Consider the following 25,039-nt stretch of genomic DNA (forward strand, 5'->3'; position numbering starts at 1 on the left):
GGAAAAAAAGTGCACGTTAACCTTCATGGTACACCACATTTTTTAATAGTTTAACATTTATTTTTTTGTTTGTCATCAATACACATTTTAGGCAGATCTGTAGCTAGGATGGATATGTCACATGCCTTGGGAGTGGGTATGAGATCAAGGCTGCTTCCCTGAGTTATGTTTGAGAGTCAACTGTTTGACATAGAAGCCTTCTACATATGGGTTATGGGCCTCAACACTAATGGCTAGTCACTAAGTGGCACAAAGTAGGGTGGCTTGTGCTTTGGATGATTACTGCGAATGGTTTTTGGTTGATGGCGGATGCCCCAGAGTTGATACGTAGTGGATAGGTCTTTTTTTAAGGCTGAGTGGTAGAAGATTTACCGCAATTAACCAACAGCTCAAGAGAGAAGCTCTAGGCCACATATATCCCTGGAGAAGTTTTCCTTTTGAGGAATGAAACGGTAACATTCTATCAAACACACTGTAAAAAAAGAAAGTATTGTTTTGCATTTTATTTGTACAACATGTTTATGAAGTTTAGCTCACTTGAGAAGAATAAACAGTAATTCGTCATCGGCCAAAACATTGGGCTGATTAACCACATTTAGCCAAATCCACAGAAGCGTTAGCACGCATGTTCTTTGTTAAAACTTAATTTTTTACGTTGCATGTTCTGCACAAACCAATCTGTTGTACACAATAGCTTACCAAAATGTTTAAGTTGAGAAAGTTGACAGTTATTTCAGCCCCTAGGGTTTTCCTATCAGCCAGAGACTAGTATGCATGAACGCTTCTAAAATTATTATTTACAAACAATTTACTTGACTATATCTACGTCCTATGGAGGGATCAAAGCTTGTAAGTCAAGGCTCACTTGAAACCACAAGGATGCTGGCTGATATGTATGACTCAAAGTAGTTTATTCTATGGCAGTGAGAAGTTCTGTTTTGAGGTATATTATTCTTGTAGGTGTAGTGACAGCTTCCTCACTGTTCCTAGACGGAGCCAACTTTCTTCCCGAGAACTTTCAAATTAAGAAAAAGAAACGGTGTCTCATAAGAAGAGTCACCGTTTGACTATTGTTCTTGTAAAAAGCTCAAAAAAGCTAATAAAAACAAGCCCCTAAAAACATGAAATTGAAAACCGAGTGACTGTAGTGCTCGATTTCGGGTCAATTGTGCTTGACCTACGCTTATGTGTTTCTAGATGCATTCTCTTGAGAGGGTATCGTGTAGTGCTGTTACTATACAAGGTGCCCTTAGGCAATGGTCCTAGGTCAGTTTTGTAATTCTAATAATCTGTAATATTTTCTAACATCTTCAATTAAGAGTTGGGGGAAGGGAAGTCAGACCATAGATCCAGTGTTTAGGGGCTCCTTATCAGTGTTGAGGGGTAAGTTCCATTTTGATTCCAGACAATTCATGAATTTAATGCAAATGAATGTGATGACGATTTTTATTTTATGATTTTCAAATCATCCCATTTCCAGAATTAACTGAGGTAGAAAATGGAACTGGCCCCAATCTGCACTTAATAGTCCCTGTGACAGTGTACTCTGTCTGTCCTGTGCTACATGGAGCTGGTGGGCAGTCTATCTAGTCCTCTGTGTGCGTACCCCTCTCCCAGTCATGGAGAAAATCACATGCAAAACATTTCATTTCACCACCAGTAAATCAAGCCTGGCTACGTCTTCAGTGGTTGATCTACAACGACGACCACGCATCAATCTCATTCTCCAATATACAGTTTTGTAGTGTGTGTTCGCTCAATAGGATGACAGATTTCCGTTGACTATGTGCTGGTGTATGTAACGCTCTTTAGGGTTCTCCCAAAAAAACACTCTTGCTCAACTCACCCTCACAAAACAATTGAAAACAAAAAGATTCAGTAATTCAGCTAACCTTCTGGATCCCACTTCTGCCACCAACTGCGGTTGTAAACTAACTGGGTTGTTCGCAGTGGGGGAGAAGAGTCAGGGGAGCAGCCTCAGATCTCTATGTGTTTATGGGGGGAGTTAGTATGAGAAGGTGCGTGCGTCTACGTCTGTTCGTAATGTCAGTTTATGTGGTCATGGCATTTTTCATTACATTTTTGTTTGTTCAACTCATGCTTTTGCATGTAACATCCTGCCTGTGTAACGTGTATAGGAGTTTGTGTTTGTGCTCTGTAACAGGAATGTCCACCGCCAAATGTTCAGGTGTGTGTTTGTAAGTGTGTGTGTGTCTGTATGTTTGAGTGTGTGTGAGTGTGTGAGTGTGCGCCTTGGCTGTGTCCAGCTCACTCAGTCAATAATTTGATCTCGTTGGCAAGGAGGGTGTTGAAGTTGTAGGCCGGGTCGGGGAGGTTGGGTAGCACCGGGCTGGGGCCAGCTTGGCGGCTCGGGGGCTGCGGGGTGGTATCGGCCAGCTCTGGATCGCTCTCGCTAGAAGTAGAGCCCACGCTCATGTTGCACACGGCCTCGGGCAGCACGCTGCTGACTGCCGGGCACACCTCGGGCTCGCTGCTTGTCTCGCTGGCGCTGGACACCACCGAGAGCAGCGACATCTTGCGCGTGAGGCGGCTGGGCAGCAGCGAGAGGGCATGGTCGGCCACGATGCCCGCCACGTCCATGCCGCACGCCTGGTCGAAGGCGATGAAGCCCACGTTGGCGTTGGCCTCGCACACCACAAACGAGCCATCGTTGAGCTGCAGCAGGTCGATGCCGCACACGTCCATGCCCAGGATGTTGGACACCTGCACCGCCAGCTGCTTGCCCTGCTCGCTCAGCGGGCACATCATCCCCACGCCGCCTGCAGGAGAGAAGGGCACAATTGAAATATAGGGACATCAGTCACCACACACACACACTCGCCAGTCACCGCTATCTGTGGACAGTGGACTGTTCACTGTGGACTGTGGACTGTTCACTGTGGACTGTTCACTGTGGACTGTGTGCCTTACATTCACATTATTCACATTCTCTGAGGCCTCTATGCCGAGGAAGGATAGAAGGACAGAGAAAACAGTGACCAACTCTCAGGACAACTATTTCTTGTGAAATGTGGAATTATTAGTATTTCTTTTAGAGAAATAGATAGTAATAGGATGGACAAACACATACATCATCTACTATATGAACCAGCCGGAGCAACCGAGAATCTATGCTTGCGTAAGACAAACCAAATCTTGTTATAAACATCATGTGACACTTGTCATATAACTGTGGAACAATTGATGACTGATGACCCCAAAATGTCACAAGACATGAGTGTGTTGGCTAGCCTAAAACTGCAGACGTTATGACAAGCGTAGTCTGTCATCAACAGCAAAGTCACGTTCAAGACAACTAACTATATTGTCCTTCTGTGGCCAAATTCAAGTGCACTGCTCCTCTCGCTGTCCCCTATGATCTGGTGTGGTTTCCTAACATAGACAAACTATGACCCTTCAAAATCCATTGGAATCCTCTTGTGAACAACAAAATAAACAAAACTAATGGAAATAGCATGTTCAGCATGTTCAGCGGGAGTAAAAAAATATGATTCTTAGCCAACTAAAGAAATTCTCATTAATTGAAAATAACATAACAACAAAGCAACATTTGTTTTATGGAACTCCATTAATCTCGGGTACCCAGATGTAAAATTCTGGTTAGAAAGTTTCAAATGTTCTGTGTTTAAGCTAAGTCTCCTCCGTTGAAAACGGAATCTCTGACAATTTTGACTTTGTGGCTGTGGAATCTAGTGGAAACCGTTTATCAAACGCACACAGGCTTGAAAATCTCTGCACCAGTTTAAGCACCGCCTTCGCGTCCAAATAATCAGCGACGAAAACCCAAAACCAGGAACTACTCCTGCTCGTAATCACATAATTCTACGTGAGCCTTGACAGATTATTGCCGTTTTATCTGTCCACGAGAGATTAGAACTCCATAAAAAAAAAAAAGATTTGACTCTGACCTTGGGTTTCTCTAGCGATAACCAGTCTATAGACCTAGTCACTGGAGACAAACATTGCAGAGGGCCGACCAGTGGGTGCCTGTCCAGACACCGTAGTGACAACTGTCAGCCCTAGGGGACCTGCCTGTCCAGCATCACATCAGCCTCCTTTATTTTCTGTCTGTAAAACCCTGATGAAGGCTACATGCCGTGTTCGTTTTAATAAAGAACCATAAAAAATAAACTTCCATTGTCCAAGAGTGGCTGAATAATATATATATATATTTTTTACATCCTTCTCTCCTCTGTCCAGCATCACTCACCCAGGGAGCAGTTGCTCTGCATGCGTCCATCAGTGGAGCAGCGCAGCATGGAGCCGATGACGCGGCCGCCCACCAGCACCACCCGGACGTCACGGCCGTGCGACTCTTTCACGTACTCCTGGAAGAGGTAGGGAGCGTCGTGGCGAATCAGGTGGCTCAGGTCAGCCAGGTGGTGCTTGTCCCTGGCCAGGAACACTGCCTTTCCTGTGAGAGAGCGGTGGGGGGATGTTGAGGAGTGGAGGGTAGGGAGAAAGAATGATACATTAAATTTATTTAGCACTTTTCATTACATGTCAAGAATCTCAAAGATGCTTTAAAAAGAAAAAGAAACATTAGGCTATTTATAGTTAATGGCCTGGACAATGATCGAGTTAAACAGAATGAGAGAGAAAGTGAGCAAGGGTTTTCAGTCACAAAAGTCATCATTCATTAACGTGACCATTGCCCTCCTGACCATGTAATACTCTACATACAGTGCCTTCAGAAAGTATTCACACCCCTTGACCTTTTCCACATTTTGTTGTGTTAAAAAGTGGGATTAAAATAGATTTAAATGTCATTTTTTGTCAACGATCTACACAAAATACCCTGTAATGTCAAAGTGGAAGAAAAATTCTATCATTTGCACAAAAAAAAATACAATAAAAACACTTGATTAGATAAGTATTCAACACCCTGAGTCAATACATGTTAGAATCACAGGCAGCGATTACAGTTGTGAGTATTTCTGGATTGTCACCTGTATTGCGCAACATTTGCCCATTATTCTTTTCAAAATTCTTCAAGCTGTCAAATTGGTTGTTGATCATTGCTTGACAGACATTTTCAGGTCTTGCCATACATTTTCAAGCAGATTTAAGTCAAAAATGTAACTTGGCCACTCAGGAATATTCACTGTGTTCTTGGAAAGCAACTCCAGTGTAGATTTGACCTTGTGTTTTAGGTTATTGTCCTGCTGAGATGAATTCATATCCCAGTGTCTGGTGGAAAGCAGACTGAACCAGGTTTTAGCTCCCCAGTCCTTAACAATTACAAGCATACCCATAACATGATGCAGCCACCACTATGCTTGAAAATATGGAGAGTGGTACTCAATAATGTGTTGCATTCGATATGCTCCAAACATAACACTTTGTATTCAGGACATACATTTTTGCTATATTACTTTAGTGATTTGTTATACAGGCTTCCTTCTTTTCACTTTTCAATTAGGTTATTATTTTTGAGCAACTACAATGTTGTTTATCCCAGCCATTAAACTCTGTCACTGTTTTAAAGTCACCATTGGCCTCATGGTGAAACTCCTGAACGGTTTCCTTCCTCTCCGGGTACTGAGTTAGGAAGGACGCCTGTATCTTTGTAGTGACTGGGTGTATTGATACACCATCCAAAGTTTAATTAATAACTTCACCATGCTCAAAGGGATATTCAATGTCTGCTTTATTTTTTTTTACCCATCCCTTCTTTGCGAGGCATGGGAAAACATCCCTGGTCTTTTGTGGTTGAATCAGTGTTTGAAATTCACTGCTCGACTGAGGGACCTTACAGATAATTGTATGTGTGGGGTACAGAGATGAGATAGTCATTCAAAAATCATGTTAAACACTATTATTACAGAGTGAGTCCTTGCAACTTATTATGTGACTTGTTAAGCAGATTTTTACTCCTGAACTTATTTAGGCTTGCCATAACAAAGGGGCTGAATACTTATTGACTCAAGACATTTCAGCATTTAATTTTTAATAAATTTGTAAAAATGTAGAAAAACATACAGTGGGGAAAAAAAGTATTTAGTCAGCCACCAATTGTGCAAGTTCTCCCACTTAAAAAGATGAGAGAGGCCTGTAATTGTCATCATAGGTACACGTCAACTATGACAGACAAAATGAGAAAAAGAAATCCAGAAAAACACATTGTAGGATTTTTTATGAATTTATTTGCATATTATGGTGGAAAATAAGTATTTGGTCAATAACAAAAGTTTCTTAATACTTTGTTATATACCCTTTGTTGGCAATGACACAGGTCAAACGTTTTCTGTAAGTCTTCACAAGGTTTTCACACACTGTTGCTGGTATTTTGGCCCATTCCTCCATGCAGATCTCCCCTAGAGCAGTGATGTTTTGGGGCTGTTGCTGGGCAACACGGACTTTCAACTCCCTCCAAAGATTTTCTATGGGGTTGAGATCTGGAGACTGGCTAGGCCACTCCAGGACCTTGAAATGCTTCTTACGAAGCCACTCCTTCATTGCCCGGGCGGTGTGTTTGGGATCATTGTCATGCTGAAAGACCCAGCCACATTTCATCTTCAATGCCCTTGCTGATGGAAGGAGGTTTTCACTCAAAATCTCACGATACATGGCCCCATTCATTCTTTCCTTTACACGGATCAGTAGTCCTGGTCCCTTAGCAGAAAAACAGCCCCAAAGCATGATGTTTCCACCCCCATGCTTCACAGTAGGTATGGTGTTCTTTGGATGCAACTCAGCATTCTTTGTCCTCCAAACACGACGAGTTGAGTTTTTACCAAAAAGTTATATTTTGGTTTCATCTGACCATATGACATTCTCCCAATCCTCTTCTGGATCATCCAAATGCACTCTAGCAAACTTCAGACGGGCCTGGACATGTACTGGCTTAAGCAGGGGGACATGTCTGGCACTGCAGGATATGAGTCCCTGGCGGCGTAGTGTGTTACTGATGGTAGGCTTTGTTACTTTGGTCCCAGCTCTCTGCAGGTCATTCACTAGGTCCCCCCGTGTGGTTCTGGGATTTTTGCTCACCGTTCTTGTGATCATTTTGACCCCACGGGGTGAGATCTTGCGTGGAGCCCCAGATCGAGGGAGATTATCAGTGGTCTTGTATGTCTTCCATTTCCTAATAATTGCTCCCACTGTTGATTTCTTCAAACCAAGCTGCTTACCTATTGCAGATTCAGTCTTCCCAGCCTGGTGCAGGTCTACAATTCTGTTTCTGGTGTCCTTTGACAGCTCTTTGGTCTTGGCCATAGTGGAGTTTGGAGTGTGACTGTTTGAGGTTGTGGACAGGTGTCTTTTATACTGATAACAAGTTCAAACAGGTGCCATTAATACAGGTAACGAGTGGAGGACAGAGGAGCCTCTTAAAGAAGAAGTTACAGGTCTGTGAGAGCCATAAATCTTGGTTGTTTGTAGGTGACCAAATACTTATTTTCCACCATAATTTGCAAATAAATTCATTAAAAATCCTACAATGTGATTTTCAGGAATTTTTTTTCTCAATTTGTCTGTCATAGGTGACGTGTACCTATGATGAAAATTACAGGCCTCTCTCATCTTTTTAAGTGGGAGAACTTGCACAATTGGTGGCTGACTAAATACTTTTTTCCCCCACTGTAATTCCACTTTGACATTGTGTAGGTATTTTAATCCATTTTAAATTCAGGCTGTAACAACAAAATGTGGAAATAGTCAAGGGGTGTGAATACTTTCTGAACACAGTGTACGTACTTTCAGTATTTTTCTGAAGCTGACAGTGATAGTGTGAATGCTGACACCTCTCACCTGGACTGCCATGTAACAATTGAAATTGAGTAATCTTTCGAGACACTCAGGACACTAACTGAGAAGCCATGGTGGGGAGAGCAGAATGCCTCTCGCACTGGCTAGCAAAAATGCCAGGGCCCATTTTAATTAGTGCAGACTCTGTCCTCGTGCTCAGTGGCATGTCCTCTGACCCCAACACAGGTCAGCGTTGACTAAGGGACCAGAGAGGGAGACCCATGAGAGGCGCATGTGAGTGTGGTGGGGTGTGTGTAGAGATATTCTAATAGGTTGCGTTGCTTACAGTATGCAGACGACACAGAATGATAGCCATGATACCTCATGGCTGAGATCAAACAACAGGACATAGCAAGGCCCCATGGAACAGGGGCAAGACAGCTGTCCAATGAGAGATAGAGTGTGGACACCCACTAAAAACCAGTGTCAACCAGCCAACCAAATTAAATGTAGAGTCTACACTCAACAAAGAGGACCACTTAGCTTTACATGTGAGAAAAGAAGGAACGACTCTGCCCCTGTTGGCATTGCTATTGGCTAGGTAGCTGGATCTTAAGTCATGTTAAATGCTCAAGAAATGGCTCATTGGCTGATATCCACCAATGGTCACTTTCCTTAACAATGCCCTGTCTTGATAGTCTATGCCCTGTCGCTACCCAAAGTCTATTATCCATACAGACAATGGACGACAAACTGAGAGACCAACTAAAGTGTCAATGACTATGAATAGATAGGTTGATGGGCCGGTAAGGCTCTGTGGAATAGCCCGAGAACAATCTCTTTCCAAAATTGTAGGGTTCTAAAAAAGGTCTCTGGCAATCCTACTATAAATGAGGGGAAAATATGAAAACGAAAGGGAACGTGATAAATATGGGTTTAAATAAGCTGTCAAAGATTCATACTTGGTGCTTTCCTCAATCAATTAGCACCCCTTTGTTGAATTCCTTATATAGGTGAACCGAGGTGCCATTGGCCATGACGCATATAATGGTGGAAGAGGATTCGAGAGACATGTTTGCATAAACCCAGAGGCCTGGGCTGTAAAGAGACAGCAATGAGAGAGGTGAGGGGAGGGATGGTCGCAGTCAGACTGACCTCTGTGACCACGAGTGTTCTTCACCACCACGGGGTAGCCCAGTGGTTCCGCCTCGTCGATCATCTTGCGGAAGTTCTCATGTCCTCCTATGAAACACACAAGACACACACACACACGTTACAATTTGTCCAATGATCAAACCCTCTCTATTAACCCTCTGTGTACCTCAGTCATTTGACTGTGAGAACTGGGGGTTGTTGCTATAGAAACCATGTTGTGACTTGTGAAGCAAGGAGTAGAGTAGTGTAGTCTTTATTATCACAGGGTGGCAATTGATTTTGCAGCACATAGTAAAAACACATTGAACACATTACAATAATATACACCAAAACTGTACTAATATACCACTAACAGTACTACTAGAGCTTATTGAGAAAGCTGATAGCAGCTGGCATGAAGGAGATTTTAGACCTATTCGTTTTAAAACTTGGAGAGCCTGTATCTGCCCTCTGAGGGAAGCAACATAAATTCATCAAACAAGGGATGCTGGGAGTCCCTCAGAATGGATTGGGCCTTAAAGATGACTCATGGCTGATAAGGAATGATTGCCATTGGATGAGGATTGCTGTGGGTATGTCATTCTGTGTTAATACTCGGCCATTTTAACGTCTCTGACTTTTCATATGACTATATCTGATAATACTTCTAATACAATTGACCATTAAGAACATTGTTGACATTTAAACGTCATCTGGAGAGAGAGAGAGCTCTGCTTCAGTTTGCTCTGTCTGGGACTGAACTGTTTGGAATATTGAACACTGAAATTTGAGCAAGAAGGAAACACAGGATCATTTAGATTTTTTCTGTGCTCTCTGTCTCTGGTCTGCCGTTTTAAAAGAGAACCAGATGTGAGCTGCCCCGCACATGCCTTTTTCAAAAAGCACACGTCCACACTGCTGTGAGAATGGGAGACGGAGACAGAAAGAGAGAGAGAGAGCAGCACATAACATTTCAAGCTCAGTTCTACCATGTTACTGGCTGCTGCGGCTGGGGGAGAGCCAGAGGAGGGGAGGGGCAGGGGGAGGTCTCTTTTATTTTCAGTCATGAGGGTGGAGGGGCGCATTACATAAGCGCTCCAGCTTCCCTGCACCGCCTGGCCTCTGTAGTCTGAGTGCTATTCGGGATTATCCCTGCTGCCCTCACCAAAACACACGGCATTCGATTTTTGCAGTGGCAAAACAAATATCAAAATACACAGTGTCTGTCAGCTTTGGTGTAGTCTTACAACAAAACAAAAACACAGCGAGTGTGTGGTTTTGGCTTAGGGCGTACAGGCCCCGTTGCCTGCCTGTATTCTTCCACATCCTGCTTTGTCCAACGTAAAGAAGGAAGAAATTCCATGGAAAATGTGACAAATACCCCAAAATGACACAGACTATTGGTGTTGGAGAAAGGGATGATGATAGAGGGGATGCTCTTTCTGTTTTGATTCTGAAGGGCAACTATCAGCTGACTTTTTAGGTTAATCCTGATTGTAGATCCGCTTGTCATGACTATGTCTAGACTACATCTACACTCAGACCAACTCAAGTGCATTTAAAAAGCTTGCTTGGCTAATCATTCTCTGCAAGGCATATCTCCGATACAAGGATGCACCCAATTCATTATCACTGCCCTCACTCCAAGAACAAAGAGAGCAGCCGTGCTTTGATTTTCCGCTTTATGTACAATCTGCAGTATAGTGTAAGGACATTTCATCTGTGATAATGTTGTAGATCGAGATTTGGAGCAATATATCCTTAGTTATTATAGTCCAATATATATCCATATAGAGATCTCAAGTACTGTGTGTGTCAGATAATGTGTGTGTGTTTTAACCCTTCACTTGTGGTCAGATGTCTGTGCGAGAAAGGGCCACTCCGCTGAGGAATTCTTCTGAAAGAGAGCTCTGCCTATTCTGGGCAGTAAGGTTGCTGACCAAGACACATTCTCCTGGAGGGTAAACTTGAGTTGTTGACCCGTTTGAACCATTTATTTTCAGCTCTCTGTTAACCTCATGTTAATGCCATATTTGAAGTATGGGTAGTTCTGTACCGACCAATCAGAAGTGCATTATGTGACAGTATAAAAGCCATGTAAAAACCTCAAACTTGCATGGTGTTGGTTGAAGCGCAACCCTTCCATCGCGATTAATTAAACAACTGAACTTGGACAAACTGTCTAAGATTCCTTGAGTCGACTCCTTACTCCTCTGTAATTATATATTTTCTTCTGTGTTGTTGGTTACTGACTTTTTTATTAGTGGTATTGTAATTAAATACAAGCTGTCTTAAGTGTGGGTGGGTACTGACTTGAACAAAGATACTGTACCTGTTGATTTCCTGCCCCTGCATTGATAGCCAGAAACAGAAAGGAGTGGTGCGGTAGCTAATTAACTGTACATAACTAAATATACTGAACAAAAATATAAAACGCAACATGCAACAATTTCAAAGATTTTACTGAGTTACAGTTCATATAAGGAAAATCAGTAAATTGAACTAAATTCATTAGGCCCTAATCTATGGATTTTAGATGACTGGGAATAGGGATATGCATCTGTTGGTCCCAGATTCCTTTAAAAAAAAGGTAGGGGCGTGGATCAGAAAACCAGTCAGTATTTGGTGTGACCACCATTTGCCTCATGCAGCGCTGTACGAAGTTGCTGGATATTGGCGGGAACTGGAACACGCTGTCATACTCATCAATCCAGAGCATCCCAAACATGCTCAATGGGTGACATACAGTGCATTCGGAAAGTACTCAGACCCCTTCCCTTTTTCCACATTTTGTTACGTTACAGCCTTATTCTAAAATAGAGTTTAAAAAAATCACTCCAATCTACACACAATAACCCATAATGACAAAGCGAAAACAGTTTATTTTTATTACAAATAAAAAACAGAAATACCTTATTTCCATAAGTATTCAGACCCTTTGCTAAGAGACTCAGAATTGAGCTCAGGTGCATCCTGTTTCCATTTATCATTCTTGAGATGTTTCTACAACTTATTTGGAGTCCACCTGTGGTAAATTCAATTGATTGGACATGATTTGGAAAGGAACACACCTGTCTATATAAGGTCCCACAGTTGACAGTGCATGTCAGAGCAAAAACCAAGCCATGAGATCAAAGGAATTGTCCGTAGAGCTCCGAGACAGGATTGTGTCGAGGCACAGATCTGGGGAAGGGTACCAAAACATTCCTGCAGCATTGAAGGTCCCCAAGAACACAGTGGCCTCCATCATTCTTAAATGGAAGAAGTTTGTAACCACCAAGAATCTTCCCAGAGCTGGCTGCCCAGCCAAACTGAGCAATCGGGGGAGAAGGACCTTGGTCAGGGAGGTGACCAAGAACCCGATGGTCACTCTGACAGAGTTCCAGAATTCCTCTATGGAGATGGGAGAACATTCCAGAAGGACAACCATCTCTGCAGCACTCCACCAATCAGGCCTTTATGGTAGAATGGCCAGACGGAAGCCACTCCTTAGTAAAAGGCACATGACAGCCCGCTTGGAGTTTGCCAAAAGGCACCTAAAGGACTCTCAGACCATGAGAAACAAGATTCTCTGGTCTGATGAAACCAAGATTTAACTTTTGGTCTGAATGCCAAGCGTCACGTCTGGAGGAAACCTGGCACCATCCCTACGGTGAAGCATGGTGGTGGCAACATCATGCTGTGGGGATGTTTTTCAGTGGCAGGGACTGGGAGACTAGTCAGGATCGAGGGAAAGATTAACGGAGCAAAGTACAGAGAGATCCTTGATGAAAACCTGATCCAGAGTGCTCAAGACCTCAGAGTGGGGCGAAGGTTCACCTTCCAACAGGACTACAACCCTAAGCACACAGCCAAGACAATGCAGGAGTGGCTTCGGGACAAGTCTCTGAATGTCCTTGAGTGGCCCAGCCAGAGCCCGACTTGAACCCGATCGAACATCTCTGAAGAGACCTGAAAATAGCTGTGCAGTGACGCTCCCCATCCAACCTGACAGAGCTTGATAGGATCTGCAGAGAAGAATGGGAGAAACTCCCCAAATACAGGTGTGCCAATCTTGTAGCGTCACACCCAAGAAGAGTCGTGGCTGTAATCGCTGCCAAAGGTGCTTCAATGAAAGTACTGTGTAAAGGGTCTGAATACTTATGTAAATGTGATAATTCTGTTTTTTGTGTAAATGTGTAAAAACCTGTTTTGATGAGGGAAAAAAACGATTTAATCAATTTTAGAATAAGGCTGTAAAATAACAAAATGTGGAAAAAGTCAAGGGGTCTGAATACTTTCCGAATGCACTTTATCTGGTGAATATGCTGTCCATGGAAGAACTGGGACATTTTCAGCTTCCAGAAATTGTGTACAGATCCTTGCGACATGGGGCCGTGCATTATCATGCTGAAACATGAGGTGATGGCGGCGGATGAATGGCACGATAAATGGGCCACAGGATCTCGTCACGGTGTCTCTGTGCATTCAAATGGCCATTGATAAAATGCAATTGTGTTTGTTGTCCGTAGCATATGCCTGCCCATACCATAACCCCACTGCCACCATGGGGCACTCTGTTCACAACGTTGACATCAGTAAACTGCTCGCCCACACGGCGCCATACATGTAGTCTGCGGTCTGAGGACAGTTGGATGTATTGCCAAATTCTCTAAAATGATGTTCGAGGCAGTTTATGGTAGATAAATTAACATTCAATTATCTGGCAACAGCTCTGGTGGACATTCCTGCAGCCAGCATGCTAATTGCACACTCCCTCAAAACTTGAGACATCTGTGGCATTGTGTTGTGTGACAAAACTGTACATTTTAGAGAGGCCTTTTATTGTCCCCAGCACAAGGTGCACCTGTGTAATGATCATGCTGTTTAATCAGCTTCTTGATATGGCACACCTGTCAGGTGGATGGATTATCTTGGCAAAGGAGAAATGTAAACAGATTTGTACACAACATTTTAGAGAAATAAGCTTTTTGTGCTTATGCTTTTATTTCAGCTCACGAAACGTGACCAACACTTTACATGTTGCGTTTATGTTTTTGTTCAGTGTAGTTATCCAATTTCAGTTACAGAAATACATTTCAGCAAATCATTATTATCAAGGATGTAATCAACACAACATAAAAAGTCAAGGGATTATGGGTTTTCTAAACTCAGGAATCAGAAATAATATGACCAAGCTTCTGAGCTCACCGTAGGAGAAGGTGTCCGGGAGGGGGACCCCGTGGCCGGCCAGCTCCTGGAAGGTCCAGAACTTATTGACGCAATTGAGGATGGCCTGGGGCCGGTTGACCAGCCTGCAGCCCATCTTCTCCAGGTGGCGCAGAACCGTGATGTCGCTGTCCGACTGCACCCAGGGGGTGGGCACCCGCACCACCGCCACCTGAGGGTAGGACGTCACCACCTCCTGCTCCACCCGCAGACCTGTGGATGAAAGGAGTGAGGGAGAGACACAAAAGAGAGGCCTCTTATCTTAAAATATTCCCAATGTCACATTTCACATAGTTTCATATAGACAGCTTTGGCAATGATTGATCATATAGACAGGTTTCACAATCTTCTACAGATACGGAAATGCAGGCTACACTTTCACTCATGAATGCCAACTGAAACAACACATTTAATTGATATCAACATTTTTCTGAGCAACTCAGGTAGCGACAGTGGCTTGGCTTTATCTGTATCACAGAACAGTAGCCCATGCCCGTTTGGAACATTCAGGCCACACCCATAAATCTGTTCCCACTGCACCAAACGTAGGCCTGATACTACTGTGTTTGTCTACGCAGCTCGTCATTATCGAGCTGCTCTGGATGCGCGAGCTCTGAGCTGGCTGTGAGTAACAGAGGCGTGGGTCCAGGTAGGGTAGCCTAGTGGTGTAATAGCATCATCTGGACTGGGTCCTGCCTGCATCGCTCACCCACATCACACCCTGCCCACATCCACATGCTCCCCAGTGGCACTGCCAACTTCTCTGGCCCCAGGGCCAAGATTCGTCGCCCCTGGAGGAGCACCGATCCCCAGCAGTGTACTTAATACAGCTTACAGTTCATTGCATGCTCCCAATATAGGAAGGTATCAGCACAAATAGGGGAGACTGAACCTAAATACACATACGAGATTTCAACGATCATGCACGCAAGTGGCACCACCAGCACCTATTCTCTGAATGATCCTCAAACACATTTTTGAGAAAGTATACAAGACATAGCCTATCTATAGATTGTGTACAAACATATTGTAAAATAATAATTTGATAGTTTGCGTGTTTGAACGTTTTATTGTGCCCGAAGTTACTCACTGTGAGATTTGAACTGGCAACTAACAGTCCATTTTGGCCTACTACCAGCCATTTTAATTCCGGAAGAAGAACAATAAGGAGAGGCAGATGGGGTGATGATGGTACACGAGGTGGAGCGGGGGAAGAGAGGAGGGAGGGAGGGAGGGAGGAGAGAGGCTTGTCACTGACGCAGCACTCTTCACTCCACTGTGACCTGCTTTTCAGCCATCTTAAGATCTCCACTCACCAAAGCGACAGCGTCAACGCTGGATCGACAGAGGTCGCATTGTCTGAGGCACACAAACAAATAGGTGACGGGCTTCTCAAATACTGCCTCCTGATGCTGAAAGGAGCGCACAGAGAGAAGGAAGGATATAGGTCATTTTTGGTTCAAACTATGGTCAGTGAAATGAAAAATGGAAAAGGCTGGAGATGTATGCATAAAGGACTGCAGGTGTGGTGGGGAGAAGTGTGTGAGTGTGTGGCGGGGATGACTCTGAGAAGTGGAAAGCGTTTGTTGAGGAATAGCCCTGCCCGTCACCCCTCCCCTCATTCTCAGTATTCAATCGGGGGATAATTCACATCACTGCATAAACACACCCTTTTCTCCCCATTCACACTTTTGATTGTGCAGCCGTTGAGCAAGCCATGCTACAATTAAGTATTAAAGAACCCCGGCCAAGACAGTATTCGGTGTCCACATCACTTGTCTCGGTTTCCAAGGGAACTACACAGAGCACATGGAAAACCCCAATGAATCTGTTCATTCATTTGGGGCGAGTGGGTGCACTTATAGTACTGTTAGCCAGCCATGTGATCATTTAGAAAAGTTAAAGAAACCTTCTAGTCCTCTTGTCAGAAAGACCATCCAGGCATAGTAGTGTGTTACTAGTTTCTAGTGAAAAAATGACGTTTACGACCATCTGATCTGTCAGTCGTCTTTCAGTGGGCCGGGCCTTCCATCCTCACAGGCCGTTGAACTGTGTGTTATTTTCATTGTGCCAGACAGGACTGACTGGCTCCATAACTGCTGAGTGGGGGACTCCCATCAGCTCTGGCATTCTGTGCATTCTGTCGTGACGTCACAATACGGCTGGGCTGACACATGCCAACGCTCGGTGGGCCTTGCCAACCCTGGACGCAGCCCCTGCAAGGCGGGCACCACTTCCTCTGGGGAGAGGGTGGCTGGCTGGCTGGACTGGACACTGGTCTGGTTTGTCTACTGATAATACAGACACATGCAGCGATACACAAAGTCACACACATAAAATGCAGTGGATATACACACACACACACACACAGAAACACCCGTGCCAGTTGGGATTTTCACATTAACGTCTAAACGGCACTTGCCCATTGGGCAAGTCAGGAGTAGTTTTTGGTTGCCCGAAAATGCACATTAGTTATTTAGACGCATATTTAGGTGCCATATATTGCTGCCTGCCTTTCACGTACACATAGGGAATGAATTAGAAAGATCAGTACTGAAATTCTTTGTATTTTGGTTGTTATCAAAACATTCTCAGGGCAGGCTCAACTTGCCCTACTGCCATACATTTTCTGTCTTTCACTTAATGGGGAGGACCACAAAGATCAGTTTCAGCCCACTGGGCACACACTGGTTGAATCAATGTTGTTTCCACGTCATTACAATGAAATTAAGTTGAACCAACGTGGAATAGACGTTTGTGCCCAGTGGGAGGCTACTGGAATTCTTTATAGTTTGGTTGTTTTCACTTTTAAAAAATAATACAAAATCACCTCCCCAATGGGGCAACCTCAGAGCAAGATCAACTTGCGCGACTGCTCAGTTCAATGGCCCCAGGCAATAGGGCAACCCTTAATGTCAATCCCTGTGTAATGCTGACATTATATTGGGAGACAAGTGAATTCTCCATTCAACTTCAGCCGTAGGCTAACAACAAAAGGTGAAATGCTACACTGACTTCTAAAAATATATATCCTTCAGACCACTTGGTGTTTACTCACTTTGCTCTTTACCATTTCCAAGGCAAGTGTCCTTCATTGAATACAACATCTTACAGCTGACAATGTCCTGGGAAATAGCCTAAGCTATGCCTATTTCTCCCATTTGGTTAAATGATTTTAGTTTGAGCTAAAACGACCTTGTCAAAAGCAGAGGTATTTACACCGGGAAAAAATATAAAAGCAAAATGCACAATTTCAAAGATTACTGAGTTACAGTTCATATAAGGAAATCAGTCAATTTAAATGGATTTCTCTAAAACGACGTTGGAGGCGGTTTATGGTAGAAACATTTACATTCAGTTCTCTGACAACAGCTCTGGTGGACATTCCTGCAGTAAGCATGCCAATTTCACACTCCCTCAAAACTTGAGACATCTGTGGCATTGTGTTGTGTGAGAAAACGGCACATTTTAGAGTGGCCTATTATTGTGCCCAGCAAAGCTGCACCTGTGTAATGACCATGCTGTTTTGTTTTTGTGGTACTTTTTACCCCTTTTTCTCCCCAATTGGTAGTTACAGTTTTGTCCCATCACCGCAACTCCTGTACGGACTCGGGAGAGACGAAGGTCGAGAGTCATGCGTCGTCCGAAACACGACTCCGCCAAGCCGCACTGCTTCTTGACACACGGCTTGTTTAACCCGGAAGCCAGCCGCACCAATGTGTCGGAGGAAACGCCATACAGCTGGTGACCGAAGCCAGCATGCATGCGCCCGGCTGCCACAAGGAGTCTCTAGAGCGCGATGGGACAAGGACATCCCAGCCGGCCAAACCCTCCCCTAACCCGGACGACGCTGGGCCAATTGTGCGCCGCCTCATGGGTCTCCTGGTCGCAGCCGGGAGAACCCGGATCTGTAGTGACGCCTCTAGCACTGCGATACAGTGCCTTAGACCGCTGCGCCACTCGGGAGGCTCTATAACCATGCTGTTTAACCAGCTTCTTGATATGCCACACCAGTCAGGTGGATGGATTATCTTGGCAAAGGAGAAATGCTCACTAAAAGGGATGTAAACAAATTTGTGCACAACATTTGAGAGAAATAAGCTTTTTGTGCATATGGAACATTTCTGTGATCTTTTACTTCAGCTCATGAAACATGGGACCAACACTTTACATGTTGCGTTTATATTTTTGTTCAGTATATACATACACCCCGCTGTTCCGGAGGACCTCGCTCTCTCTGAAGCCAACGTGAGTAGACCTAAGTCTTTTAAACGAGTTAACACACGTAAGGCCGCAGGGCCAGACGGAATTCTAGGGTGCGTCATCACGGAATGTGCAGACCAGCTGGCAGGCGTCTTCACAGACGTTTTCAACCGCTCCTTGTCCAGTCTGTAATCCCCACATGTTTCAACCGGACTACCATCCTTCCTGTTCTCAAAAACTCTAAGGCAACCTGCCACAATGACTACCGCCCTGTAGCACTCACATCTTTTATCATGAAGTGCTTTGAAAGGCTGGTCAATGGCACACATCAACTCCATCATCCAAGACACCTTGGACCCACTCCAATTTGCAAATGAGTTGTCGTGACACAGCTCGCTACAGTGGCTCTTTTTCTAATGGTCAAATTAACTCAGATTGGTATTGGGTACTGTATCAAACCTACAACTACTGTACTACCAGGGTGACCCCTCTCACAGGTATGCTTTCAATTTTCAGAATTAGAAGTGTGTAGGCACGGGATGAATATTGTAAATAAAGGATTTGAAGAAGAAGAAAAAAAGATATCTGCCCATGTGGGATTAGAACTCACAACCATTGAACTATGAGCCAACTGTCTTAACAGACTGCACCACCAGTCATTGCAGTTGGGGAAAAAAGACAACAGGTTGACATGACCACCATTGTCATCTATTTATTTGTATGATTAATATAAATGCATATTCCTGATAGCCTACATGTTTGTTTTTTTGTTTGTAAAAGCACATAGATGTGTATGAAACGGTAAGCAAAAACATTGAATTTGGTCATATGCGGGAATATGCCTTACTGCCGTTTGAATTTTGTGTAACGTCAGTAGTCTAATCAAGCATCATGCAAAATATACTGAACAAAATTATAAACAACATGCAACAATTTCAGCGATTTTACTTAGTTACAGTTCATATAAGGAAATCAGTCAATTGAAATAAATTCATTAGGCCCTAATCTATGGATTTCATATTACTGTGCAGGAGTGCAGCCATGGGTGGGCCTGGGAGGGCATAGGCCCACCCACTGGGGAGACAGGCCCAGCCAATCAGAATGAGCTTTTCCCCACAAAAGTACTGTCCAGGTGGCTGGTCTCAGACGATCCCACAGGTGAAGAAGACCGATGTGGAGGTCCTGGGCTGGCGTGGTTACACGTGGTCTGCGGTTGTGAGGCCGGTTGGACGTACTGCAAAATTCTCTAAAACGACGTTGGCTTATGGTAGAGAAATGAACATTACATTCTCTAGCAACAGCTCTGGTGGACATTCCTGCAGTCAGCATGCCAAATGCACGCTCCCTCAAAACTTGAGACATCTGTTGCATTGTGTTGTGTGACAAAACTGCACATTTTAGAGCAGCCTTTTATTGTCCCCAGCACAAGGTGCACCTGTGTAATGATCATGCTGTTTAATCAGCTTCTTGATATGCCACACCTTTCAGGTGGATGGATTATCCTGGTAAAGGAGAAATGCTCACTAACAGGGATGTAAACAAATTTGTGCACAACATTTGAGAGAAATAACCTTTTTGTGTGTATTGAACATTTCTGGGATCTTTTATTTCAGCTCATGAAACATGGGACCAACACTTTACATGTTGCGTTTATATTTTTGTTCAGTTTATATTATTGCCACACTCCACTTACCAAGACCATTGCCAAATAAGGCGAGCTGTCACCTGCTTTTATAGTAAGCCTTGAGGTGGTACCACCCAGCACATCTAGAAGGGAGTGTATTTCATACCGAACCCCTCCCTTGAGATGACGTAGAAGAACATTCTCAAGTTGCCTCTACATCACTATTTCAATGGCAGAGTCGAACCGCTAGGGGCAAAAAGAGCTAGATTTACTACTAAAAGACCAAAATATATCACTTTTGCAACGAACTGTCAAAATTAAGAACAGAATTTAAGTGTTTCACTATAACTAAGTCGAAAACATCTGTTTATCAATTATTACATCTTTTTTTTCATGATAGTTACTCTTTAACAAGGGCCAAAGGCCCAGTGGAAGCTAAATAGCCCCATTACATCAAAGATGCACCACCATATTTTAATGTAGGTATGAGTTCTTTTCTGCATATGCTTCAGTTTTTCAACGCCAAACCCACCACTGGTGTGCGTGGCCAAAGCGCTCTATTTTCATGTCATCTGACCATAGCACCGCCTGGAGTTTGATAAATGGCATTGGCACTTGGATCGGAACCGGTGCTATAGTCAACGTCTTTGATGTTACGGGGCTATTTTGCTTCCACTGATCCTGGGTCCCTTGTTAAGGTCAGTGGCATCTTAGCCAGGATATTTTAGCCAAAAACCTGGTTACCTCTTCCAGGAATCTGACACTTGGCCGCAAGTGGATCTTCCAGCAAGACAATAACACCAAGCACTAATCAAAATCAACAAAGAAATTGTTAATTGACCACAAAATCAACATTTTGCAATGGCCATCTCAGTCTCTGGACATGAACCCCATTGAAAACCTGTGAAGAATTGAAGAGGGCAGATGAAGGATATCAAGGATCTGGAAGGATTCTGTATGGAGGAATGGTCTAAGATCCCTCCCAATGTGTTCTTCAATATCATAAAACATTTTAGAAAAAGGCTCAGTGTCGTTATGAAAACAGGTTGCCAATACTTTTGACCCATATCTTTGAGATTTTTTAAATTACTTGTTAAACAAATGATCTTTCTCTGAGCAATTCTATTAGTATAAAATAATACAATTTCCCCATTATTTTAAACAAACAACATAGCTCAGTATTTGTATTCTTGATTTTATAGAGTCTTTTTTGCTCATCTTTATCAGGGGTGCCAATAATTATGGACCCCACTGTATATACCAACCTCAATCACTCCAGTACCCCTGCACATTGTAATAATGGTACTGGCACTGACTTGTATATAACTTGCATTCTCGTGTTTCTGTTTCCTTCTCTCGTATTTCTTATTTTTATTAACTATATTATTACTTTTATTCTGCATTGTTGGAAAGAACTGACAAGTAAGCATTTCACTGTACTGTTTAACACCTGCTGTATCCTGTGCATGTGACAATAAAACTTTAAACTGATGGATGAGCATGGTTCGTCAATGGGGTGTCTTTCCTCAGTGTTCCGGTGCCAAGATTATGATTAAGGAAAGATAGGGAACTGAGCCCCTGGTCTATTACTGATGCGTCTCACATCATATGACTGGCGGCGGTGGAAAATCACTGTGTTCAGTTGGCCATAGCTCGAGAGATCCTGTGTCCTGTTGCCTTCGATAATATTATGGAAGTGTTATATTTGTCATCTAGCGGTGAAAAGTGTGTTTGTGTCGCCTCTACGTGGAAGGCCAAAGAATCCGGCGTCGATTCGTAACATGTGTTCCTCTTGCACAACTCTGTATCTCTGAATCATGGGATGTGAGATTCCTTTGGCTGACCACTGGGTTTGGCCTCTTACGTGAAGGTCCATCTTTGATAATCCAGACAAGCTAGTTAGCACATAGCCTGTTCAGAGGACATGGAGCATCAATTAACCACTTTTGCATGGAACAGGCTATGACAGTGGACTTTGCCCATGGTCTGTTGCTACTAAAGTTATTTACACACTACAGGGCTGATACATACTGAACCATTTCAAGCCTGCTGTCATTTCATACTGTTTATTAGATAGCACTGCAGGTATAGGCTTAATGCACTATGATGCAGTTACAATGGATTGTAAGGCCTGTCATGTCATGAGCATGTATGACTCCCTATGAGAAAAAAAGAGGGCAGCCCACACAGGACACAGCCGTGCTCCAGTTGTGGCTTTGGCCAATAGTCCTACCCTCCCTTCCTCCTGAGTTTCTCACAGATTATTCAGCATTGAAGACTAGGCTATCTACTAAGTAGGCCATTGTTAAAGTGGGTGTCTGACTGGCTTTGACTTTACCACCATTTTGTAAGCCATGTCATTTCGTAAGCTAAGTATTTTCAACTATTGTAGAGTAGCACATTCGACATGTAGCCTACGTGGAGGATGAGGAGAGTACACTGGTTTCTAGATCTTACGTGCTCCATCCCACGTGAGGAAGCGGCTTCTGGATTCAGAAGCTGTTCCCAATCTTACTGCCACATGTCAAAGAGCAAGCTCCATCCCCACCTCCTGGTCTGAGTCAGCTTGCTCCCTCCCTCCCTCTCTCCAGTCAATGCCATCATGTAAGATGTGCTATAAAACAGCCTGCCACCTCATTGAGCTAAATGCAACCCCCTTACCCAAGCTCACGCATGACTACCAAATTCCACAATTTGGAACACATGTTCTTCAAATCAAGCAACCAAGGATATTAATATGTGATAAACTTATAGTAGCTATTGTTGTACTTGTCCCACCAGCGCTCAAGTCTGTTCTGATGCCTGTGTCTGTTGTCCCTGCATGCAAGTGCCTCGTGAGAAACCCAATTTCTCCTATTTATTAGCAATTGTTGTACTAGTGTTGACTCAAGTGTATGACAGAAAGAGAAGACAGCTAAAAGCTAAAAATGAAACAATCTAGCTAGCTAAACCCACTACAAACTTCACTTAGCTAATTACAAATCAAATCAATTAAAATTGCACTACATCCTCTTCTACAGCTTATATACTTCCATTGAATTAATGTAAGCTAGAGTAGCGCATAGCTGTGCTGGCCCATGAAGAATAGCCCATAACCTAATAACGTTAGCTACTAGCTGGCCACTCTTTGTATTGCGATGCGCTGTTCACAACAACTATATAGCATACCGTTAGCTAGCTTGTTAATTATTATACGGCTACATAATGTGGACAATATTTTCCAGCTACGCATATAATAAAGTAGCTATTCGATGTAGCAATTTTTTGCCTTGGCATCATGGAGTATCTTCGTCTGACTATTTGGGGCTGTCTGGAAAATGGGTTGGAGCTATACCTAGGTAAAATTAGTTTTATATTGGATATTCGGTTTTGATCTTTTATATTCGGTTCACTCGTCAACAGCTATTGAACCAAGCATGTCATGACTATGAAAATTGTATATTCTGAATCAGGGGAGGATGGAGAACCATCAACACATTTTTCTCCATCCTCCCTTGATACATAATATATAATTTTCATAGTAATGTTAAGCTTTGTTTAAGAGCTATTGAAGATTGAAATCTGAAACTTACTTTTTATTATTATTATTCAAAAAATAAAATATTGTTTTCCATCCTTCCCTGATTCAGAATATACAATTGTAATAGTCATTGCATGCTTGGTTCAATAGCTATTGACGAGAGAAAACCAAAAATCCAATATAACTAATTTTACCAAGGTTTAGGCGGTCACGTCACACAGTTAGCTAGCTAGCCAGCAGCTCGCGCTAGCAAGCTGTGTGTGTGTGCTTCAGTACCGAACAATACCTGCTACTGCTAGGCTCGCTAGTGGCTATATAATACTACACTGAAATACACCCCACCATAGACAAAAACAATACACGATTAAACCCCAATTCAAAACAGTTGAAAAAATTAGATGACTATTGTATTACGGTAGTAGATGTGCAACTTCAAATCTAGTGATACTTGCCTAATTGTCCCTCGCTGATGGTGAGCACGATTTGGTCCATGAGAAGAGAGCGGAATTCAACATCCTCCTCGGCGCATCGCTGTTTCAGAGCCCGAAGGATCTGAACTTGCGGATACTCCTGGTGGATACGCCGGTCGGTCACAAACCAAACCCGAGAACACATATTTATATCAAACTGTGTCGTGCCGATTGAAAATAGTAGCGAATACACACAGCTGTGGCCGAGTGGATGGCGGGCGGGCGAACGAGAGCGCGGGATCCTGGTCAGAGAGTGACGGGAATAATACAAAGATGCTCACACAATAGAGTGCAGCTACACGAACAAGCAATGTGGCTAAAAAAATCAAACACCACGATTACGGCTGTTCTTTTAATGGTCGATTAATTACTCGATTTCCACTTGCTTCCCTTCATTTGCAGGCCGTTATTCCTGGTCCCTTTCGATCCAAGAACCCGCTGAATCACAATGAGCACCACAGTTTCTTCCCTTCTAAAAACAATACTGGTAGCAGTATTAGCTATTGCTCCTTGCACTTGCAGCCCTTAGGGCAAACAAAGCTTGTGCCGTTTTGCTTCGAATCCTCCGCTCATCGAACTCAACAGCTACTACCCAGTGAACACGGCAGCCGCTTGGCTGAATAACAAAATTGTGGTAGCTCTATGATTATCGAAGAAACAGATGCTGCTCGTATCCCCACGCTTGTCTGGTCTGATTAATTGGTGGAATGGACCTGTACCGCTATCCACGAGGATCGGTGCTGAAAAGGTGCACGCTTGTTTTCAGTCCTGCGTTTTTCTTCAAGCACGCGCCTCGTTTACAACTCAATTTTCCGCGTTCCCGGACAATAGATGGCCAATGATAATCGAGTTTATGCCATCATATCGACCAATCGCAGTTTATAAACCAACGGGTCGCAGGAGTAGGCGCTATAGTTTTAGCTCTATGGGCGGAGTTTGCGTATTTTATACAATTTCATTGGTTCTAAAGTGAAATCCGGAGCGCCGGACGAGAACGGAGTGCAACCGGTGTTACTGTCCAATCAGGATGCTGACGCTGTGGAGGCTCGCAAGGCATGTGAGCCAATGAGAATGCGTTAATTAACACAGGGGTGTGGCCAACGTGGGCGCGCGGATGCTGTGATTCAGTGCATGTCATAGCTACAGCACAGAGGGGGGAGTTAGTACCAC

General features: G+C 43.6%; 1 protein-coding gene across 1 annotated transcript; it reads right to left on the reverse strand.

Annotated features, from left to right (window-relative positions):
- Positions 1-22: 22 nt before the first annotated feature.
- Positions 23-24,737, reverse strand: LOC121538272 (beta-citrylglutamate synthase B). Its single transcript, XM_041846133.2, has 5 exons — positions 23,852-24,737; positions 14,035-14,265; positions 8,866-8,952; positions 4,232-4,435; positions 23-2,780 (listed from the first exon to the last, which is right to left on the reverse strand). The coding sequence occupies exons 1-5, from the start codon at positions 24,012-24,014 to the stop codon at positions 2,269-2,271; spliced, it is 1,197 nt and encodes a 398-aa protein (XP_041702067.1). The 5' UTR covers positions 24,015-24,737; the 3' UTR covers positions 23-2,268.
- Between the last annotated feature and the right edge of the window lie 302 nt (positions 24,738-25,039).

This window comes from Coregonus clupeaformis, chromosome 24 (assembly GCF_020615455.1).
Source record: "Coregonus clupeaformis isolate EN_2021a chromosome 24, ASM2061545v1, whole genome shotgun sequence".
In the NCBI taxonomy this organism is placed as follows: Eukaryota; Metazoa; Chordata; class Actinopteri; order Salmoniformes; family Salmonidae; genus Coregonus; species Coregonus clupeaformis.